The sequence below is a fragment of the Pleurodeles waltl genome, chromosome 6 (genome assembly GCF_031143425.1).
Source record: "Pleurodeles waltl isolate 20211129_DDA chromosome 6, aPleWal1.hap1.20221129, whole genome shotgun sequence".
Lineage (NCBI taxonomy): Eukaryota > Metazoa > Chordata > Amphibia > Caudata > Salamandridae > Pleurodeles > Pleurodeles waltl.
Window position 1 is genome coordinate 1,522,786,007 of NC_090445.1, and position 23,604 is coordinate 1,522,809,610.

The 23,604-nt window shown below is 47.8% G+C and overlaps 1 protein-coding gene and 1 long non-coding RNA gene across 2 annotated transcripts in view; both read left to right on the top strand.

The window, feature by feature from the left end:
- Positions 1-10,272, top strand: part of LOC138301036 (C-signal-like) — a 125,042-nt gene extending 114,770 nt beyond the window's left edge. Inside the window, exons 5-6 of the mRNA XM_069241062.1 lie at positions 1,327-1,437; positions 8,908-10,272. Coding sequence (XP_069097163.1) covers positions 1,327-1,437; positions 8,908-9,021 — 225 coding nt within the window. The 3' untranslated portion in view covers positions 9,022-10,272. The remainder of the gene's footprint in view (positions 1-1,326; positions 1,438-8,907) is intronic.
- A 544-nt stretch (positions 10,273-10,816) lies between these two features.
- LOC138301038 (uncharacterized) overlaps positions 10,817-23,604 on the top strand; it is a 65,044-nt gene continuing 52,256 nt past the window's right edge. Inside the window, exon 1 of the long non-coding RNA XR_011205054.1 lies at positions 10,817-11,031. This is a non-coding gene — a long non-coding RNA (uncharacterized lncRNA). The remainder of the gene's footprint in view (positions 11,032-23,604) is intronic.

Here is a 23,604-nt window from a genome sequence, read left to right on the forward strand (position 1 = left end):
GACTTTCTAAGTTGGTCTCCGGCGACGTGGGACTCCTTTGTGTAACTTCGGGTGAGCACTGTTTCACGCATCCTCGTAGTGCCTGTTTCTGGCACTTCTTCGGGTGCTACCTGCTGCTGAGAGGGCTCCTTGTCTTGCTCGACGTCCTCTCTCTCCTGACGCAATTTGCGACATCCTGGTCCTTCCTGGGCCACAGCAGCATCCAAAAACGCTTACCGCACGATTTGCAGCTAGCAAGGCTTGTTGGCGGTCTTTCGGCGGGAAAACACTTATGCACGACTCTCCACGGCGTGAGGGATCCGTCCTCCAAAGGGGAAGTCTCTAGCCCTTGTCGTTCCTGCAGAAACCTCAGCTTCTTCTGTCCAGTAGAAGCTTCTTTGCACCCACAGCTGGCATTTCCTGGGCATCTGCCCATCTCCGACTTGCTTGTGACTTTTGGACTTGGTCCCCTTGTTCCACAGGTACCCTCGACTGGAAATCCATTGTTGTTGCATTGCTGGTTTGTGTCTTTCCTGCATTATTCCCCTATCACGACTTCTTTGTCCTTTGGGGAACTTTAGTGCACTTTGCACTCACTTTTCAGGGTCTTGGGGTGGGCTATTTTTCTAACCCTAACTATATTCTAATAGTCCCAGCGACCCTCTACAAGGTCACATAGGTTTGGGGTCCATTCGTGGTTCGCATTCCACTTTTGGAGTATATGGTTTGTGTTGCCCCTATCCCTATGTGTCCCCATTGCATCCTATTGTAACTATACATTGTTTGCAGTGTTTTCTAAGACTATACTGCATATTTTTGGTATTGTGTACGTATATCTTGTGTATATTTCCTATCCTCTCACTGAGGGTACACTCTGAGATACTTTGGCATATTGTCATAAAAATAAAGTACCTTTATTTTTAGTATAACTGTGTATTGTGTTTTCTTATGATATTGTGCAAGTGACACTAGTGGTACTGTAGGAGCTTCACTCGTCTTCTAGTTCAGCCTAAGCTGCTCTGCTAAGCTACCATTATCTATCAGCCTATGCTGCTAGACACCCTATACACTAATAAGGGATAACTGGGCCTGGTGCAAGGTGCTAGTACCCCTTGGTACTCACTACAAGCCAGTCCAGCCTCCTACACCTAGTATATGCAGAAAGAATGTGGCTACTTTGCAATATGAATTGCAAGCCCCTTGGCATTAAGACCAATGGTATTGATGAACACAGCTGGACTACCCATCTAATGGAATAAGTAGCGGGGCTTAGAAAGGAGTGGGACTTTGGGAGGTTTATTACCGGTGCCTAGTAATGCTCACTCTCACCAACTTTTTCTTCCATAGACTGCACTAAACATGGTGACCCGGTGCCTTGCTGCAGATCTAAAACCGGATGGCATCCTCTGCATATCGCTGCACCCTGGATGGTTGAAGACTGATATGGGTGGAACTTACGTAAGTGCCTTTCTTAAACAGAGTAAAAGGAATTTATTGCAATGTGGCACCTCAACCACAGGGTATCTTCTGCAGGGCAAGGAGTGAACTGAAGAGTTGTTCTAATATTTATACCCAGTGCCAGCCTCTGAAGTGAAAGAACCATTTACACCTTCCCCCCCCCCTCCCCCCCGCCCTCCCTGCCCACCCATCTGGTTCTTGAAATTTCTTTCCTCCCCTGCCCAGGCTCCAAGAGGTCTAGGGTGACAATACACTGGTGTCACATTCTTTGTGAGTGTGCTGGAGGCAGCTTGTTTGAAATGTAAGAAGGGAAGGGAACAGTCCTGCCACTATCATCCTTACAAGATGGTCCATCATGCCAACATCTAGTCCCCGTCTGTCTTGCCTGTTTGTGAGGACTACACAAAGGTCAACTGCCACTCCATTCACTGTCATTGACATAGGACACAGACTGCAGGTACCTAATTGTTAGGACAAGAAAACAATGCCAACATTCGAAAAGTGAAATTTTTAGAATTGTGCATTAAAATCCGAGTTTACCATTAAAGAAGATATTAAATTACAATTCTTTTGAGACCAAACGTGACATTTCCTCCTGCTCCCAATCAAATGTTAGCACTTTCTAAATGTAATAAGGTAGGTAGGAGTGGTAGGCGCCACAGTAGTGAAAAATCAAATTTGGCAATTTTTAGCTACCAGAAAATGTAAGCCTTAAAATTGCATGTCCACCTTTTTAAATACAATGCACCCTCCCCTAAGGACCTACCTTAGGGGAGACTTATACGTATTAAAAATTGAGGTTTAGGCCTGGCAAAAAGTTTATTTTCTCAGGTTGTGTTAGCAGACCAAAACTGCACACAGGCTGTAATGGCAGGCCTGAGACATGTTTTAAAGGGCTATTTAAGTGGATGGCACAATATGTGCTGCAGGCCCACTAATGGTATTTAATTTACGGGGTCCGGGTACATGTAATACCACTTCACAAGGGACTTATAAGTAAAGGAAATGTGCAAATTGCGTGTAAGCCAATTTTACCATGTTTTAAGAAAGGAGTGAGCACAAGCACTTCCGCACTGGTTAGCAGGTGAACATAGTCCTAAAGACAACAAAAACAAATTTCAGCTAATGGGAGGTGATAAGGCAAAATGTTTTGGGGAACACACCAAAGGTTGTCAGGTCTAGCAGAAAGTATTTGTAATTTCTGAACTTCCCTAACATTTTGGATCAATAGCATGTGGAAGAGTTACAGTACTCTGACTTTCAGTATAAAAACCTATTCAAAAGAGAAACCTACAACAAGACAAAACGGGATATAGACCTTCAGAAGAAAATACTGTGGAATGTTTTTTTTCTAATCTAAGTGCACACTTTGGATACTAGGCCAGTAACAACATTTCACAAAATCGAGGAGGGGCTTTTCAACAGAATGAATTCACCAATGGGCCAGTCTCAAAAGTAAGACTTTCTTTGCTTGGTACTACGACTCCACTTGTGACATGGTGGCCCTGCACAAGAGTTTGTTGTCACTAAGAAAGCAAAATCTAAGTGACTTACATAAGAGTTGCCTCAGCAATCATAGTCCTTTGAAAATAAATAAGAAAATCACTGAAAAACAGTTGAAAGGAAGCTATGGTTCATGTCCATAGGGAAAACATAAGAAATTAAGGGCCAGATGTAGCAAAGTCCGATTTTGCGAATCGGAAATTGCGAGTCGGTGCGACTCGCAATTTCCGAATAGCAAAATCGGATGCAGTACGGTGTCTCAGACACCGACTGCGAGTCGCTATGGGGTCGCAAAGACCCACCTCATTAATATTAATGAGGTGGGTCGCATTTTGCGACCCCATAGCGAGTCCCTGCACTCACAGGGATGGTGGCCTGCTGAAGTCAGCAGACCTCCATGTCTGTGACTGCTTTTTAAATAAAGCATTTTTTTTTATTTTGCAGCCTGTTTTCCTTAAAGGAAAACGAGTTGCAAAATAAAAAAAATAACGAAACCTTTTGGTTTCGGTTTTTCAGAGTAGGCAGTGGTCCATTGGACCACTGCCTGCTCTGAAAAACCCTTATTGGCAACATTCACAAAGAGGAAGGGGTCCCATGGGGACCCCTTCCCTTTTGCGAATGGGTTACCACCAGTGTGACACTGGTGGTAACTGCGAATTGCTTTGCGACCGCATTCGCGGTCACAAAGCAATTTAGCATAGCGATGCGAGTCGCAAATAGGAAGGGAACACCCCTGCCTATTTGCGAGTCGCATTCACAATTTGCGAGTCGGTACCGACTCGCAAATTGTGAATGTGCATTGCAAAAGGCTTTTTGCATGGCGCAAACTGCGACTTTCACAGTTTGCACCATGCAAAAAGCTTTCTACATCTGGCCCTAAATGAACTAAATACAGTTGAAGAGAGGTTTGTTTCCAAAACCTAATACACCTAGAATTTGCCAGTGATAATATATATGCACCATAACTGTGGCCCCTGCCATACACTGCTTACGATTTCAGACATTTCATAATATCTCAAATGACATCAATAACATCTCACTGGACATTGATGCCATCACAGATTAGATTACATAGATCACAAATGACATAAGCAATAGCATGCCTATCATGAATCCTCATCACAAAATGGCTATATGTCAGACATTTTTGGAGACACAGGGTATTAGCTTATTGTTCTACTGCACCACCAACCAGACCTACAGTTTGTAGAAATTAGGACCCTGATGTGGAATATGGAAAACCTGGAAATCTTCCAGTATCTGGAGAAGACATTATAACTAAGTACAATTTGCTGCCTCAGTTTCCTCCACCAGATTGATGATATGCAACTTCATCACAGTCATTGCAATGTTTTGGCATTTCTTTATATTTTAAAACACTACCCTGCTCCCAGAAACAAGAGGTGCATTCAACAAATGACAGATGTTAAACAAGCATTTGCAATGCAAGAGTTGTCACATTTGTGAGAGTTGGAGCTATTGGTGTTGTAAACCACAGTGTCTTTTACCTATGTGTTTTGGTTTGGAGTGTAGTGGATGTATGCCAGGTAACACAGCAGCCCTCCCAGGCCTGTTGTTGAAGGAGAGAGGACACAACAAGGCCGCCATCTTGGGAGTGTTTTTGCCTCCTTCCCTCAGACTGGCTGTAATACCCTAGAGATGCAACCCTTTCTAGTGTGTTTACCTAAAGTTTTATAGCACCAAACAAGCCACAAAGAGGCACCTTCATGGCATTTAACCTGGAGAATGAAGAGGTCAAAAGAGTTGGGAACAAAGAAAATGGGGCAGCCATATATTTCTGTGTGTTAAACTTTTAAAGGAATTATTTCTCTAAATTGGTAATACAAGCCTGACTTTTAAAAACATCGACTGTATACAGAGAATAACAGAAGAGGCAGCTTAACTGAACTGGAGGTTTCAAATGTGTGCAGATTGGTGAAACAGAGCTTCAGTGGTAGATGGACCGACAGGATAGGTTCTAGAGGTGCGACATCTGTGACCTTGGGTCAGTGTTTTAAAAGGAAATACCGAAGGACTTGTACTCCGTATTCATTTAAAGCACTGCCTTGGGTTAATAGACTTATGACAGGCCTCGGCTCAGGACTAGACTCTGTAGAACAGAAATGTGTACCTGAATCTCTGGGGCCTTGACGGTGCCTTATCAGTGCATACATTTGTGCACTGACTGATGGGTTTGAAGTCAGAATTATCTCTGTTGGGCTGGCTACTCAAAATGTGAAGTCTTGGTCTTGCCATCTGGACCACTCAGAGTAGAGCGGGAAGCCTAGATTTGTACAATAGTGTTTTTTCCGTCAAGACTAGTGATGCCCACTGGGGCTCCTACGGGGCTGGTTCATTGGCATTTTTTCGGGCTATGAAAAGGTTCCAAATGTATGGTTTTTTTTGAGGGGGGGGGGATCCAAGGTAGGTCCAGAACCATTTCAGAGTTTCTTGATGCCCACATAACATACATTACTAAAAAATAATTTATAAGGAACTTATTTACACAGTGGTTATGTCACGGTTTCAAACGAGTCTGATCAGGACTCTGGTGGGACACCCCTTGAGGTCACCAAATATCCTAAAGAGGTAGTGTACTGGGGCAAAAGAGCAGCTAAAGGCATACATAGGAAAGGACAGGTATGGACAGGCACAGGAAACAGGAAAGTAAAAGCAGAGTAACCCTTGTGTGAACAAACAGGAAACGGATTACTAATGGACAAAACCTCTGGGGTTGTACACAGGGTAGGGCGTAGGGCGCAGAACCTCCCACAGTGACAGGGAATGTCAATGCCACTGTGCAGTTTGCTCTTACAGATAGTCACCCCGCCAGCCCCATCGAAACGAGGCAGCAGAAGTGATTCTGTGTCTTGACCCTAGAGCACAAACAAGGATAGTACTTACATACACAAGACAAGCTCTTGTGGGTCCACCTGGAAACACAGTGGCGATTCCTGGAAAAACAGCAATAGCACCCTGTCACTGTTAGGCACAATAGACAATGTATAACACTAGACAAGGATGGGGGCTGGAATTGCCTCCTGGAAACCAGGAGCCAACCCCAGTACAAAGGAGGACACTTATACACTGGTGAAAACTGATAGAACACTTACCAGACACAAATACCGAGAGGAAACAAAAACAGAAGGAACAAACTAAGAGACAGAGGCAGAGGCAGGAACTGGGAACAACCTCAGGTTGAAGCAAAGGCAGGACTAGGACTGGAAAACAGGGTGCAAACTTCTTGCTGGAACAAACAGAGACAGGACTGAAAACTGAGAGCAGGCTCTGGCTGGAACAGTCAAGGACAGGGCTGGAATACAGGGAGTAGGAATAAGCAGTAAACAGGACTCGGAAACAGAGAGCAGGTTCAGGCTGAAACAAGGCAGGAGCAGGACAAAGAAACAGGGAGCAGGCTCTGGAAGAAACAAACAGGTACAAGGTTAAGAGATAGGTAGCAGACTCTGGCTGGAACAATCAGGAGCAGGGCAGAGAAACAGGAAACCGGTTCAAGCTGGAACAAAACAGGAACAAGACTGGAACACCATCAGATAAGGGGTCTGTAACACAAAGGAATCGAACTCCAATGCACGGAGAGGATCCGGTGAAAAGGAGCAATTGGATTACCAGGTTGTGCATTATGGGATTTGCAGTCCCAGGAAGCAAATGTAATACTACAAAAGTATACCATGGCAAAAAGAGAATCAAACGGGAGTCAGCAAGGGACTCTAGATAAGTGTTCAAGGTGATTCCCAGGCTACCGACAGTTCCTTTACAGAGCCCCCTAGAAATGGGACGACAGAGTCGTAACAGGTTACCCTGCAATTTTGGCATACATCCTGCCTATTTGGTGTCTTATACAAAAAAAAGACTTCAGCCATAATGACACATCTGGGTTACATAAGTACAAGCAGTGGCTGATCCTGGTGGCCACAATTTGTGAAACAACAGTTCCCCTGTTTAAAACATATCCTGCCCATAGAGTCTTTCTTTGTTACTGTCAAGGATTGGCTATGAGATGTAGTCTTTGGTGTGTGTACCCATATAAACAAACACATGTATATTCCCATAGACAAGGGGAGGTGTGGTGAAGCACAGAGAGGAACACCTGTAGAAGCAGGAGTGAGAAAAGGGCCACTTGATAGGGTCAGAAAGATAATTTCTTGGGATTGATTTTTTATGAACTTATTAACCACTGTAATCAGAAATAATGCATAGAGTTTATATCAAATGATGCAGGGAACTTAGTGGAGTGGTTACATGAAGCCTGGGGGTTAAAAGAAAGGAGAGCAGGTTAACCATTGCTGGACTGTGAGAGACGATGTGTGGATCGCAGTAGTCCAGAGGGCGATGGGGAAGTGCTCTGCACCTTTGACAGAAACTGTGGGGAGTATTCGAGGCGGTGCCTCTTCACACAGGAAGCAGTGCTATTCGAGCGCAGTTTTAGACATCTGTAAGGTGGCAGTAGCTGTGAGGGGACTGTCATCAAAGCCAAGACACCAGTGAATTCTTAGAAGAGGAAGTGGAGTTTGCTCCACTTTTGTGCCTTATGATATGCTGCTCCCCTCACTGTAGCACCCATGTGTTAGCTTCTTTGCAATACAGGGTTAGAATAATGGCTGCCTCTACTAATTGAAGTCTATTTGAAAAGGCCCAATTTACATACAAAGGCTACATGCTTTTGCTATCAAGCTTGAGGCCGTGAGGTGCTTGGGTTCGGAGTCATGACTCCTTTTCAACCAGTTTGGAGGCAACACCTTCTTGCCTTGAACTAACCTATGTGCTAGGTTGGTGACCCTCCGGAGGTTATCAAGAACATGTGCTATCGCCTACTGTTAAGCTCTACTCAAGTCAGTTGGTTAATGCAACCACTGCAGAGGTCTTGACAGAATGAGAATGTTTCAGACTACAATCGTGACATAGCTTTTTCTCCTCTGCATCTCTGTAAGGTAGATGCAAATTAATTATTGTGATTTTGTTAAGAATGGCACCTGCTTTGCAGTACTATGAAATGGCACAATCTGTATTACCAAGCGCTATATTAAAAAGAAAAAGAAAAGTCATTCCTAGACTGCCCCCACACGCACCAGACAAAGAACCCTAAGGGTGAGCATGTTGCGTAAAGGCCAGAGCTGCTGACTTTGGAGCCTGGAAATACGTTTTGAGTCTCGACGCCGGCTCAACATTCTGTGATTCTGGGCAAATCACTTAATCTCCCCTTGTTCCCAAAAATGAATGTGTTCTTGTGTAACGTAACCGGTGCTCACGTAAAAAGCTGTAATACTTTTGTATTCAGTTTGCGCTATATAATACTGCACAAAAAAAAGCACTCCAATACCTTTGTGTTGAGTTCGTGCTACATAAAACTGCAGGAATAAAAAGACCCCGCAGACATCGCAAAGAAATAGCAACATGCCTGAAAACAAGGAAGAGGAAGAAAAGACATACCGCTATGAGTGCGAAGCAGCGAGGCAAAAGAAAACAAGTGGGTAAGGGGCAAGCGGCTGTGGTGGCACAGGCGTTAACAAGCGACAGCGGGAAGAGGGTCTTGGGTGGTGGGACAAGCAAGAATACGCATTGGAGGAGTGTGATTTATGCGCTATGGTTGAAGCAGTAGAGTGCATGTACAGTGCCCACGAGCTTAGCATTGTAAGCACATTGACTCACAGGAGTAGAAAACCAAGAAAAAAAAGTCCTCCAAAGAACAGATAAACACGACAAAGCTAATTATACAGTAGTTAACCCATGCTCCCAAAGAGGAAAAAGGAGGGACAAAGAGGCTGAATGACCACTAGCAAGGAAGGATTTTTAAATGACACTGAAACGAACAGGTGAAATGGCTTTAGGCCCACAGAAGTAAGTATACTAAAAGTGTACAAGAGGATCACTGTTTCCTGCAAGAAATGCATTCTTCAACCTTTTCCTGCAATGTTTAGAAGTATTTAAATCTTATTTCTGTTTTCCCAGGCTGATATGAATGTGGAGGATCCGATTCCCAGCATTATCTCACTCTTCCAGAGAATTGGTGAAAAGGACAATGGAGCGTTTCTGAACTGGAAAGGAGAGACTGTGCCCTGGTAAAGTCATCCTGCCTACGACTACGAACTTTCATTCGGTTTTGATTCACAGTATCTGAGTCAAACCATTATCGATGATTCCAGCAACATGACAGCATATAGTATTTTACATTTTGATATTTACATTCGAGCTAAGAAATTTAGACAAAAGGGACACATAACAATAAAAAAAGCCAGAGCATAAGACAGATGGCACAAACCCTCTGAGGGGTACCCCTGCGTTTTCAGTGACCTGCACGGATGTCAAGTAACACCCATGGAAGGTGGTGGCGGGGTAATATGGGCACTAATTTACTAATACTTAGTAGCAGTTCTCAGTATTTGTATGTGATATTTTTGGCAAACATCAGGCTCTTTACAAGTATTTTGAGAGACCCAGACAGAGGGGTTGATTTTGAGTTTGGCGGACGGAAAATTCCGTCCGCCAAACTCCCGACAGGGTGGCTGCTGCCTACATGGCAACCTCCCTGCCAGAGCTATTATGGGTTTTCTGCTCAGTCGATGGGAGGAACAGCTACGTTTCTGCCTGCTGGCCTAGCCGAAAACAGGCTATTGCATTGCCTCTGGCTCATTATCGAGCCAGCGGCAATGCTGGTACCTGCAGGGTGCACCAGCACCCTCGCATTGTTCACTGTCCGCAGAGCAGATAGTGATCATTGCATGGTTCTGGCCAGTGGGGCCCCTTGCACCTGTTCTCCGCCAGCCTTTTCACGGCGGTGCTACCATCATGAAACACCTGGCGGAGAACGAGGTTGTAATCCACAGGACAGTGCTGCTTGCAGATTAGGATCTCGCCACCACCAGACCACCAGGATCAAAGATCCTGGCGGAGCTGGCGATTTCCCTGGCGGTCCGACCCCCCAGGGTTGTAATGTGGCGGTCGGACCATCGCATTGGCAGTGGTCCAGACCGCCACCGCGAGTGTGGCGGTCTATAGAGCGCCACACTCGTATTGAGGCCCATAGTTTGTTAAACTAAACAATTATTTCTGTGAATTAGCTGCCTGTGTAGTTCACTTCCACTGATCTCGCATTTGTTGTTCACTTCCACTGATCTCTCATTTGTCTGTGTTGTTTGAATATTTAGCTAAAAAAATCTGCATTTTATTTGTAAGTTCTTAACAGAGCATTATTTTTATGGCAACTTGGATAGGATTATTCTGCTCCCAAAGCAAAGACTGGCAACCTGTTTGGGTTGATTAAATAAACCTATTTGCATAAAGGCTACTTGAATAAATTTAAAACTTTGTTCTTAACCAGATCAAAATGAAGACTTGTTGGTATTATTTACTATCCTGTACAAAGATTTTAAAAGCTGCAGTTGGCCTGCAATAGAGTGGCCACACAACATGGCGTGATTATGTGTGTAAGAAACCCACCTTTAACTTAGAAGAATTTGCCCTCTTGATTAACCTGCAAAAGTTCATCTTTCCGTGAGTGTATGCCTTGGGTGCCTTTTTACTTTTTTCTAATAAAGTGATGCAAATATGGTATAAGCTGGTGTGGTTGCCGAGCTTTAGGCTTTAATGATGGGACTCAATGTACTGATCTTCTTTCGTATGAAGCACAACATCCCTGTGTCTTTAATGTTTTTATGTCTCTCTTGGCTTGTGTAGTCAAGCCATTTGGATGTAAAATAATTTCATATGCAGATGACACTCAGATGATCTTTGCCTCTGATGGTTCCTGTAACAGGGTCTGCCCAACCCTGTTCAGTGACGATACCCCGGGACACGTAAGAAGGTACCCCGGGGGTGCCTTCAAACACCCGGAAGTGTCGTCACGGGACATCAACCCAGACACTGGGTAAAAAGGACCGACCGCGAGGAAGATGGCGAGTTCCAGGGAGCATAGGGGAAGAAAGCCAACGACTGGACGGAGAATGACAGCGGAACGCCGGACAGCAACGAAGCAGCAACATCGCCGTCTACGACGATACCTCAGAAGCCACCACCACGGAGGGACCAGACGGATGCCAGAGCCAGCCACGTCCCTTGAGGGACGTGGCTACGCAGGTACGTGCCTGCCTTCTAAATCCCTCAGGATACTGGTGGTAAAGGGGTTATTTCACTAAAACAATCTCTAGGAGGGGCACAGTGGTTTCTTTACGACAGTGCAGCCACTTTGGCTCCACAAAAGACTAGTGAACATTCTGGTGAATGAAAATAACCTTTCTAGACCGAATATATTTATTTATTTTTTGTCTTGTTCTAACTTTGCACAAGAACGTTTATTTTTCTTCTATAATTGCCGAGTGCACTTTTTTTTGTACCAGGCTCTATTTTCACTTGCTTGGTGGTTTATCACCGCACTCCCTACCCCTTTAGGGCATATATAGAGAAAACAAGAAAAGTTCACTTAACTTTATTTTCGGTTTCTCCCGTACTTTCCCTTGGGTCCCACGGCGGCGAGATCCTTCTCTGAAAGATAATCCTAAAAGGAATAGAGAAGAGGAACATTACCCAACTATAGGGAAGAGGAAAACCAGAGGAGAGAAGAAAAGAGGAAGAAGAGTGAAAACACACATATAGACTGAGCACATTTGACTGTCCTGAAAATTCATAAAGAATCAAAACACTATATAGTGACCAACGCGTGCAGTCGTCTTCTATTACCGGGTAGTAGGAACCCCTACAGTTCCCATGCCTCCAATGCAGTCTTTCACAGGCTACATGCGTGCCGCCTTTGTTTGAATGCAAAGCAGCCAACTTAAATGCACTGCAGAGAAGACTGATATGATCCTATTTGGTTCACGAGTCCAACTGGTGGGAAAATCTGTGGCCCTCTGTGTTGACAGCATCACCACCTCCTTATCTGGTGGTTAAAAACCTAAGGGTGAAGTTGGACACTGCTCTTTCCATGCGGCCGCAGATATCTGCGGACGTCGTCTAATGCTTCGCGATGCTCCACACTCTTAAGAAATTTCTCTTCCTCCTGCCTCTGGAGGCGCCAAGAGCTCTGATCCATGCTTTGATCACCCCAGGCTTATATTACACAAACATCTTGTATTTAGGAACAGCAGAAGCTCTGGTAAATCGCCTGTAGGTGGTCCAAAATGCAGTATCTATGCTTCTTTTGTGCCTTCCTAGGTACTCTTCTGCCCGTCGGCACTGAAGGCACTGCATTGGTTGCCCGCTAAGAAATGGATTCTGTGTAAAGCCTTAGCTTTGACTTACAGGGCAGTGTATCTCCCTAGCCAGGGCTATTTTGTAGAGAGATTCCTCCAGTATCCACCTACCAGAACACTGCAATCAGCTTTTGCCTCATTTCTGTTAATTCCACGCTTCAAAAGTGCATGTGGGGCTGCAAAGCTTTTTCTTTTCTTGCTGCTGAGGCTTGGAATAAGCTTCCTCACGATTTATGTCTGATCTCCTTTCAGACCACATTCCATAAAAGTTTTAAAATCTGGTTCTTTTATGCAGATCAGTAGGATTTCTGTGGGTGGAGGGTACCTAGGCTTCGCCCATCAGCACTGGGATACTTTCCTGAGTAGCCGCATGCTTACAAATCCCTCCATTCATTCATTCAATGCGGCTTCCTACAGCCCGATTCCATAATGGAATGTTAATGTAAAGTAATGGAACATGTCTGCGATAGCCAGCTATTCTATCCACTTGCAACCTCCCACTGCAAAGTCTTCAGAGGTCATAAAGCATCTCCCTTTGTACATTAATTACAAAACAGAAAGAGAAACACTAATGAAACTGTACATAAAAGACTTAGGGTCTGATATAGAGTTTAGAGAAGGGGATACTTCGTCACAAAAGTGACAAATGTAATAACTGTAATACATTGTCCCTTTTTGACATGGTTACCCCCACATTTTGCCTGGAATGTGATACAATTTTTGACTGAAAGTGCATTGGGTTCCTGCTATCCTGGTCCCCAGTGCCAAATCTCTTTCCCTAAAAACTGTACAATTGTTTCCGAATTGGCAATACCTTTGCCCCCCTGAAAGTCCCTAGTGAATAGTACAACAGATACCGAGGGCATGGGTATCAAAGATGGTCTCTAGGGGTTGGAGCATGTATTGTGCCACCCTCAGGGACACTTCACGTAGCACAGGCAGGCTGCCATTGCAGGATACACGTCTTGGTGCAGCTAAAAGCGAAAGCACGACACTAAACACTGCATGTATTATATGTAAGTCACCCCTACAGCAGGCCTTCCAGCCTTAAGGCAGGGAGCATTATATATACATGTGTTGTCATATATGCAAGAGTTGATATGCCCCTGCTATATCTTTGTCGATTCTTAGGCATAGTAAGTGATCAGGGAAGCCATTTTAAGTACATGTGATGGACACTAATCAGTACGATTTCCCCAGCTACATAATGGCTTCACTGAAACTAGGGATGTTTGGTATCAAACATATCCTATTAATAAGCCCTCACTGATCCCACTGATGGATTTATTAATACATGCACCTAGAGGCCACCTTAGCGGTGCCTCCTGAAAACCCTACCAACTCCTGGTGTACTGGCCAACTAGTTTTAGCCATCCTGCAACCAACAGGCATGTTTCTGACCCCAAGGGTGACAGCCTCTGCTCCTGGGTGGTCAGGAACAAAGCCTGCTCTGGCAGGAGTGTTAATACACCCCTCCCACCAGGATGACCTGTAAATCTCCATTCCAAAGTAGGGGCTTCAAAGAGACTACCGAACATGTATGCAGATCTGGATTCCCTCAGAGGAGGTGCTGACCCGCCTGTCCCTGGGCTCCTTTGGCACCTGGACAGGCAGGAAAATTAGTACTCGGAGAGGGATGTCCACCCCTCAGGTTAGTTCCACCGCTAAGGTGACCTGCCTGTTGTGGACACAAAATTTCAAAGCCTGCCATCATGGTGATGGCAGAACTAGGAACTCTAGAACAGGGTTATGATCCTGTGTGTAGTGACACCAGGGGAAAGTAGCCCGATAGCTATTACTCTACACTACCCGAAACTACCCTAAATTCAGTATTTAGGGGAGGCAGTGGCACCAGAAAATCAGATCCTCCTGACAGGAAAAATAAGGACACTTGAGAGTTGCAAAAGCAAGAACTGAAAACCAGCGATGCCGGACTTGGCTCAACCCTGCCAGCCTGCCTGCTGACTTCGACCATTGTGACAAAGGTTCCTCATCCTGCAGCAGTTTGTGCCTCCAAAAGCCCAGGAGGACTGCCAGCCTTCACCCAAGATCCAGGAACTCCTGTGGAGCAGCAGAGCTGCTTCCCTGTATCTTGCAGGCACCCCAAGAGACACTGTGAGGACTCCGGACAGCCAAAATCCAAAGCCGGACAGTGCCGCTGCACCTGTGCCCCAGCCCCAAGTTGAAGTGGGCCAATGGTGCCAGCGTGGTACCTAGATCCTAAAAAAATAGAGCCCACCGTGGGTCTTCCCGCGGCAACCTTCAAGCCAACGCCTGTAGCCTCTTAGTGCAGGCCCCCTTCTATCACCTCTGGTGATGGGAACCCAACTGTCCACTACACCTCTGCACCCTGACACCCAAGACCGAGGAGTAGAGAACCACTGGTATCTCTATATCCCTGAGGTTTGTGAGACCTGAGCCCACTTGTTTGGTTGGACTGGCCCCCCAGTCCACCCCTGCAGACTCTCTATGCAGGCCATGTTACGACTCTGTCCTCCCATCTCTAGAAGGCGCTGTAAGGGGACTTTCGGTAGCCTGGGAAACACCTTGAACACTTATCTAGAGTCCCTTGCTGACTCCCGTTTGTTTCTCTATTCGCCATGGTATGCTTTTGTAGTATTACATTTGCTTCCTGGGACTGCAAATCCCATAATGCACAGCCTGGTAGTCAGGAAAGCCTGGATTCTGTTTTACATTATTTTCTGTGGGAGAAGTCCAGTTGCTCCTTTTCACCGGATCCTCTCCTCCAGGACTTGCACGTGTCTGCAACAACACACACCTGAGACTTCTCCTGTGCAGCCCAGTTATGTGATTCCACCTGGGGTTTTCTGCAGCTTAGAACTGCTTATAAGCAGCCATTTCCTCAAGATCCTCGTCGTGCATTGGAGTTCGATTCCTTTGTGTTATAGACCCCTTATCGGATGGTGTTCCAGTCTTTTTCCTGTTCTGTTCCAGCTTGAACCTGTTTCCTGTTCCTCTGCCCTGCTCCCGATTGTTCCAGCCAGAGTCTGTTCCCTATCTCTTAGCCTTGTACCTGTTTGTTCCTTCCAGAGCCTGCTCCCTGTTTCTCTGTCCTGTTCCTGCCGTGTTTCAGCCTGAACCTGCTCTCTGTTTCCCAGTCCTGTTTACTGCTTATTCCTACTCCCTGTATTCCAGCCCTATCCTTGCTTGTTCCAGCCAGAGCCTGCTCTCTGTTTCCCATTCTTGTCTCTGTTTGTTCCAGCCAGACGTTTGCGCCCTGTTTTCCAGTCCTATTCCTGCCTTTGCTTTAACCTGAGCCTGTTCCCAGTTCTTGCCTCTGTCTCTTAGTTTGTTCCTTCTGTTTCCGTTTCCTCTTGGGTATTTGTGTCTGGTAAGTGTTCTATCAGTCTTCACCAGTGTATACGTGTCCTCCTTTGTACTGGTGTTGGCTCCTGGTCTCCAGGAGGCAATTCCAGCCCCCATCCTTGTCTAGTGTTATATGTTGTCTTTCGTGCCTAACAATGACAGTGTGCTATTGCTGTTTTTCCAGGAATCCCCACTGTGTTTCCAGCTGGACCCACAAGAGCTTGTCTTGATAGTACTTACATCACCTTGTTTGTGCTTTAGGGTCCAGAGACAGAATCACTTCTGCTGCTTCCTTTCTATGGGGCTTGTGGGGTGACTCTCTGTAAGAGCAAACTGCGCAGAGGCATTGACATTCCCTGTTGCTGTGGGAGGTTCTGCGCCCTACCATGTGTACAACCCCAGTGTGTTTGTCCATTAGTAATCCGTTTCCTGTTTGTTCACACAAGGGTTGCTCTGCTTTTACTTTCCTGTTTCCTGTGCCTGCCCATAGCTGTCCTTTTCCATGTATTCCTTTAGCTGCCTTTCTGCCCCAGTACACTACCTCTTTGGGATATTCTGTGACCTCAAGGGGTGTCACAACCAGAGCCCTGATCAGACCCGCCCGAAACCTTGACAGGCCACCTCTACCACGACCGCCACCTGTGACGGAAACCCAACAGTCCTAGATGCCTCTATAACTGGCCACTCTGGACTGAGGAGAACAGGACCACAGGTGTCCCCGAGACCCCGAGCATCACAAGAACTCAATTCCCCTAATTCCCCCCCTCATTAGTTCACCAGGACTGGTCCTCCAGTCCCCACCTGCAGCATCTTTCTGACTGGACTGATTCTCATTGACTTCATTGGGGCACCTGATGCTGAACTGCAGCACTGCATCTGGCTGCCCTAGTGCCGCCTGAGGTGACCTGTTGGTGTGATCGAGGACCCTGACATATACTCACCTTAAGTCTGGAAGATTTGTTCTGTAAGTTGTTGCAGAGAACCGCTTTGCTGCATATGTCTTCTCTCCCATAGGGTAATATTGCAGCTTCAGAAAATTGCACTAAGTGTAGAGTTTTCAGTCCTGTGATTAATTCTATTGCAAAACATACTTACCTTATCGTATTGTTTCTGGTGTCTAAATATATGTATATATAGACACTTGATATTTTTGTAAATAGGTGTGGCTCTTCTTATTGAGTTGTGTCTCTCATTTATTGTCTGTGTGCCTCTGGTGAATGTCTAACACTCCTCTCTGATAAGCCTAAGGCAGCTCGACAACACTACCCCCTAAGACAGCACCTTGAGATTGCTAGTGTCACGACTTGAACGCTTCTTACCGCCGTAATCTGCCAGTTTCTGCGCACCACCTGGTTTCTTGCTTGTTCTGGATTGACCAAGGTAGGGGCAACCCTTTCCAGTAGCCACGGTGCTGCTGATAATGAAACACCAAGCAGGCTGTAACCTCCAGAAGGAGTCCCAGAGGGGAAATAACAGCAGGGAAAAACCGCCAATCAAGGAACTCCTGAAAGAAGAGAAGAAAATATATTGAGGCACAAAAAAGGATTGGAACAAAAACTGAAGTCAGGAAAAAGGTAGTATCAAAATCATGGGATACAAGAGCGAGGAGCACAACTGGAATGGAAGTTTTTGCAACGCAAGGAACAGAAGACAAATTGTGCTTATATACAGACAAGACAGGGAGTGACGTGGGGGTGTGGCTGACGCTCATGGAGTGAGCAGCCACGAGGGAGAGCTCCAGCCCGGACCCTCCGATTGCAGCCCATCCTGACTGCATCACCTGAGGCACCAGCTGAGTCTCCCGGGACCGAGGAGGCGGGAACCCGTGTTTCCAAGGGGATCACCTGCCGGAAAAGTGGAGTTTGTCCAGCAGAATCGGAATCGGCAGCGTGCCGCCTGACTCTATGATGATGGGCGCGCTCCAGCAGGAGGATCCGGCTCCTTGGCAAGCTGGTATAGGGCGGCCTCCTTTTATGCAGTGAGTCTACCACCGGAGACCAGACGACCCCCGGGCCACGAGCGGTGATAACTGGAAGAGGAGGAGGCTGGAGCCCAGGACCACCTGACCCTAAGATGGCGGCTGCGCCGGGCTCCTTTGGACTGACACGGAGCCCAGTCTAGTGGAAACCAGATTGCTCGGGCCGATCACTGCTTCGTGGATTGCTCTCAGAGGCTGCGTGAGCAGCGCTAAAGCCCCAATTGCCCACAACTAGCTGCTCGAGACAAGAGGGACATCGGGGTGCGGGAGGAACGCACTGCGTTGCCCGGACGGGCGTGCATCCCTGCGAGTCATACCTTCCCTCCATTGCCAACTGAGAGGCGAGCCCCGTGGTTTGGACTGCTCTGGGCTCCCTCCTGCAGCCTCGGGGCCAAATGGAGCCGGGAGAGACAACAGCTGGAGGACACCTGACTGGGTTCTGAGACTCGGACTGCGACGCCGGGCAACAGCATAAGGAGGTGAGCTAAGCAGCTATACCTGGCGGATATCTGCTGGGGCGTCGGCTGTGCTGAGCCGGGGCTGTGGACTCCCTTCCCCGCAGGAAGGGCAAACCGGGGAAGAAAAAGGACAAGATGGGTGACACTGGTGCACAGCAGGGCTGCCCCGCGTTCCCCCGTCCCACCAAGGCGCCACGAACTGGTGAGGATGAGGACTTGTCTGAAGGACCCTCGCTGGGAGACATAATGCAAGCAATCACGTTCTCCAGGGAGAGCTTTGAAACAAAGATTGACTCGCTGGCGGTAGACATGGGGCTGCTCCGAGAGGATCAACGTCGCCTTACGGAGCGGGTGATGACGACGGAGCGAACGCTGGCTGGGCTGACAGCAGCCGAGGAACGGATCACCACATTGGAGAAGCAAACAGAGATCTTAATGGCCTGCGCTGAAGATGCGGAAAACAGATCCAGAAGGAACAATATCAGCATAATAGGTCCACCCGAACAAATCGAGCGCTTCTTTGCCCTCGAGAGGGCGCATAGGGTTCAAGTGCGGGCCCCCCCTCCGGGAGCCGAGCCACAATCGGTTGTAGCCCGCCTACTGCATTATAGAGATCGGGACCATATCTTGGCGGAGGCCAGAAAGGCTGGAGAATTAAGGATAGAGAACACCTTAATTCGTATCTTCCCCGATTTTTCTCGAGAGGTGCAGAGACAGAGAACAACGTACTTAGAAATCAAGAAACACCTGCGGCAATTAAACATCACATACGCTATGCTATTCCCCTCCACACTGAGAGTGGCAGATGGTCGGGGAGCGCAATTCTTTTTCACACCTCAGGAGGCGAGAGGTTGGCTGGAGGAACGGGGAGGCCCGGCGGTGACGGGGATGCCCGAGACCCCAGACCCTGCAGCAGACGCTGGGGCACGAAGGGATCTAGGCAGAGGACTGCGGCGCCCACATTGGAGGAGGCACAAGCAGAGAGGCAACGAGCCGCGGCTGCGGTGGACTCCTTCAGTCAGAGAAACAGTAGTCCACGCTCGGCGGGCATGACGAGGGAGACGGAGGGCTCGGAAGCGGAGTCTGCAAGTTCGGTGACAACGAGCCTGGAACTGCTGGTGGTGACGCCGGGAACTTCGGAGAGCATCATCTGACTGGCTGCCCCAGTTTCGGCACTTTTACCAGACTCAAGGCGCCTAGGACACGCAAATTATGAGGCCCGCAGCAAGATATGGAAGTTAACTCCAGGCCGTGAGCTCTGCACCTTATCTGGCTTGAGCGTCCCTTTTTGCCCGCCCACCTAGAACTTGACTTAAGTTTGTAAAAGTTTGGATGGGGAATCGTTCTGTCTCCTGTCCTGGGGAAGGGGAGTTGAGGGAGTTCTGGTTGTTTAAAGAGGGAACTGTTAAATTCCTTTCCTGTAGAAGAACTGTGTCCACAGAGTGTGACGGTCTGGGTCATCTAATCGGATGGCATTGTGCGGAGAGGAGCGGCTGGTGGATATTTCTAATGGGTGATCCGCAGGGGTACAAAGTGATTCCCTGGAATATAAGGGGAATGCACAATAAGACCAAACAGTACAAGGTATATTCCTATCTGTGTAGAAGAGGGGTACATGTAGCAATGTTGCAGGAGACTGAGGAGATGGAGGGGCCAATTATTTTACACAACTTACTCAGCATACGCAAGAGGTGTGTTGATATGAGTTAGGGCGGGAATCCCATTCCAGGTTACTAGTACACTGACAGACCCCGGTGGGCGATTTGTCGTGGCCTCTGGCCGCTTGGGAGGACAATATATAACGCTGATAAATGTGTATGCTTCTAATGTAGAGTAAGGTGCGTTCCTCAGTCAACTATTGAATACATTAGCGCATCACATGCTACACACGGCATTAATCGGGGAAGATTTCAACTGTGTGGCTAACCCTGGTATAGATAGGTCCCACCCACCGCTGCGGGACTCCCCGGCGAACGCGCTAGCTAAAAAATTCTCAGAGTGGCAGACAGAGTGGCAATTGATAGATACTTGGAGAACTCTTAACCCAATGGCCAGACAATACTCTCACTATTCCGCAGCCCATGACCTGCATGTGCGGCTCGATACCTTTCTATGTACTCCGGAGGTGCATGTGCAGTTGCGGGGGCAGAGTACTTAAGGAAAAACAATTTCCGATCACAATCTGATCCTGTTGCACTTATCATGGACACAAGTCACTACACGTATACCCACTTGGTGACTCAAACCGGATTCACTAGAGGACCCCGCTTTCCGAGAACAGATTAGGGAGCACATCACTCACTACTTTGAAGACAACAAACCCACTTCCCCTTCACCGCAGACACTATGGGAAGCATTCAAAGTGGTAGTGCGCAGCCGCTGCATAGCAGTTCCATGGGGATCAGAGGGTCCTTATTGCAGGACATTGTTGTAGCCGAGAGGGAACTTAGGTCACTGGAGAAACTTTCTCCAGACCACCCGGAGCTAAGGTGCTTCGACTATAAACAATATGTGGCGAGGTCTCATTCCGAAAGAGATAAATAAGGGCGCTATTGGCATGTTTGGCCAATCCCACTAAACAAGGAACTCCCATCATGGAGATCACTACCCCTTCGGGGAAAAAGCTTTACCACTAAACCAACATAAACTCTTACTTTCGTGAATCTCATACTACCCTCTACACCAGCTCATCCTGTGGGACAAGGTCTGAGCTACAGGACCTCCTGTCGGCACTGCCACCCCAGACCCTAACCGATGAAGCGCGAGGTGCTCTGGGAGGGGACATCGAGTTGTCGGAGATTGGGTCTGCCAATGCAGGGCTGGCTCGTCGGAAAACCCCAGGCACAGGATGGCCTACCCATCGAGTTCTATGCCACTTATGCATGGGTGCTTGCCCCCAAGCTAATGCAATTGTATAATGAGGCACGTGTGGCGGGACACCTACCGGGCTCGACAGGAGAGGCCCTAATAGTGCCGCTGCTCAAACCGGGCAAACCACCTGATGATAGCAGGGCTTACAGGCCCCTCTCTATGCTCAACTAAGACTATAAAATACTGAGTCGAGTGCTAGTGATGAGATTGCTGCCCTATATGACAAAGTTAGTACACCCAGATCAGGCGGGATTCATTCCTACTAGGAGCACTGCCCAGAATATATGTCGGCTGCTTTACCTTAAGCATACCGTGGGCTCTTCGGAACCCGGGTCAGCATTCCATGCAATAGACATAGAGAAGCCATTTGACAGCTTGGAGTGGGATTACCTATATGCAGTCCTTGCACATATGGATCTTGGGGAGGGTTTTATTAAATGGACACTGCTGCTGTATACAGCTCCCAAGGCAAGGGTTAGGACGGGAGCAATCATCTCAGAGCAATACTCGGTTGGCAGGGGGACCAGAGAGGGGTGCCCCCTGTCACCACTGCTGTTTGCCTTGGCAATGGAGCCCTTGGCCACCTGGTAACGGGGCTTGACCAGACACGACCGGCACCACGCAATTGCACTATACGCAGATGATCTACTCTTATTCTTACGGCTTACAGGATACTGGGCTGGAGAGGTAGGGGGCAGAGGCCTTGCTGGCGATGTTCAGTCAGCTGTCGGGATTGCGGTCAATTGGCAAAAATCATTCCTGTTTCCATTGACGGCGGGAGGCGAACTACCGACTGAGCTGGGTGGAGTGACATGAGAGTCATGTTGCATTTCGTACCTTGGCGTGCGAGTCTATCACTCTCATTCAGATAGTCTGGACGGTAACATCGGAAGGGCAGTCAGGGCCCTGAGGTCAAGCTTTGGATTCTGGGGCTTGCTTCTGCTCTCTGTGGCTGGACGGGTTAAGCTTCTCAAAATGGTGGCGCTGCCCCGGCTGTTGTACTATTTTGCGGCACTGCCGCTTTGGGTACCGCACGCTCTGTTCAGAGAACTGGATATGGTGATCACTGCGTTCATATGGGGAGGGGGTAGACGTAGGGTGGCACTGAATACCTTGAAGAGATCTCGGACAGAGGGGGGGCTAGCGGTACCTGACTTTGAGGCCTATTACCTTGCTGCACAGCTGCAATGGCTGGCGCCCTGGATGGCATACGGTAGCACTGGGGAGAACATTGAGGGCCTGGCAGTTCCCCCATAACTGTACTGGCGAGAATCTTCTTTAATACAGCGGGATGGGGACCGGCCCTGGCCACTGAGGCAGCTGTTATTCAACAGTGCTGGAGACGATGCCTCCGGAAGGCGGGTCTGGCTGAGTCGTACCCCCCCTGACATTCCAATGTCCTGGCTCCGCTGGTTGCCCAGAGCGGGAGAGTGGAGGGGGCTGCTTACATGTATAGATGTTGGGGCCACACGGATGGGGGACCTGTCTAAGGAGGGCAACTTATTACCTTTCGAGGACTATCGACAGGAACACAATCTTCCACAGGGCCACTCCTTACTACACCGCGCACTCACCCGCACCATTGGGAAGTTCTGGGGGTCGGGGACGGTTGAACCGCCTCCCATATCTCACAGTCTCAGCACCTACTTGCTATCTACAGGGAGCACACACAGAGCAGTCACCAGACTCTACAAGATCATTAGAGCCAGAGTAGTGACCCCCTTTGATGACCTGAAGCAGAGCTGGGAACAGGATCTGGGGAATCAGATAGCGGATTCGGACAGGGATCGTATTCTGGAGAGAACGCCAAAAATATCCAGGAATGCTAGATTCCAACTCATCCAATTCTACGTGCTCCATAGGACTTACCTTACCCCACGGAGACTATGGGATCATTCCGGGATAAGGGACGCGAGCTGCCCCCGATGCGGCACAGAGGCAGCAGACTTTCTCCACATGCTTTAGTCCTGCCCCTGGCTGGAGACCTACTGGAACGCGGTGGTGGCGGAGGTGGCGAATATCACGGAAATTGAGATTGCATGTACACCCGCTAGATGCTTGCTGCATTGGTTTCCCCACACTCACAAAAACAAGGCCACTAGCAGGACCAATACCTTGCATTTATTATAGCTAAGAGAGAGCTGACGAGGAATTGGAAAAGCCCAGGTTGCCCCAACCCCCGGGACTGGAGAAGGGAACTCAAGAAATGGGCTGATAGTGAAGGATCGGCACTGCATACCAAACTGAAAAAGGGAAGGGGATACCCCGAGTTGAAGGAGGCCTGGGAACAGATCACTATAGCGCTGCAAAGGGAACAGCTGTCCCCTATTGGGAGGGGAGTCGCACAGGTCGACACATCTAATGGCTGACATCCACACACTGCAGAATCTCAGTCGGAACAAACAGAGCGGAACCCTGAGAAACGAGACTAGGAAACCTTACAGGGCTCGTGCGACCTCATACAAATGGAAACTACATATCACTCCTACAGGAGGCAAGTTAAAAGGGGCAGGGGGTAGTAGCTACACATATCGAGCTTCACAAATCTTAAATTAGAAGGGCACAGTGATCATGATTAGCCATATTAAGATCTCTACCCCATACTACACGTATATATCTACTAACTTAGTGGGGAGGGGAAAGGTTGGCTCAGAATAAACACCAACGAAAGAGATAGCAATATTGACTGTATGAACAACAGCAAGCGGAAATAGATGTGGAATTGTGACTTAACTGGCTGTTATACTTCATGCTATGTAACATAAGATCTGATGGTACTAACCTTCCCATTTCTGAATGTATGACTAAGACTTATTTTACTCTGCAT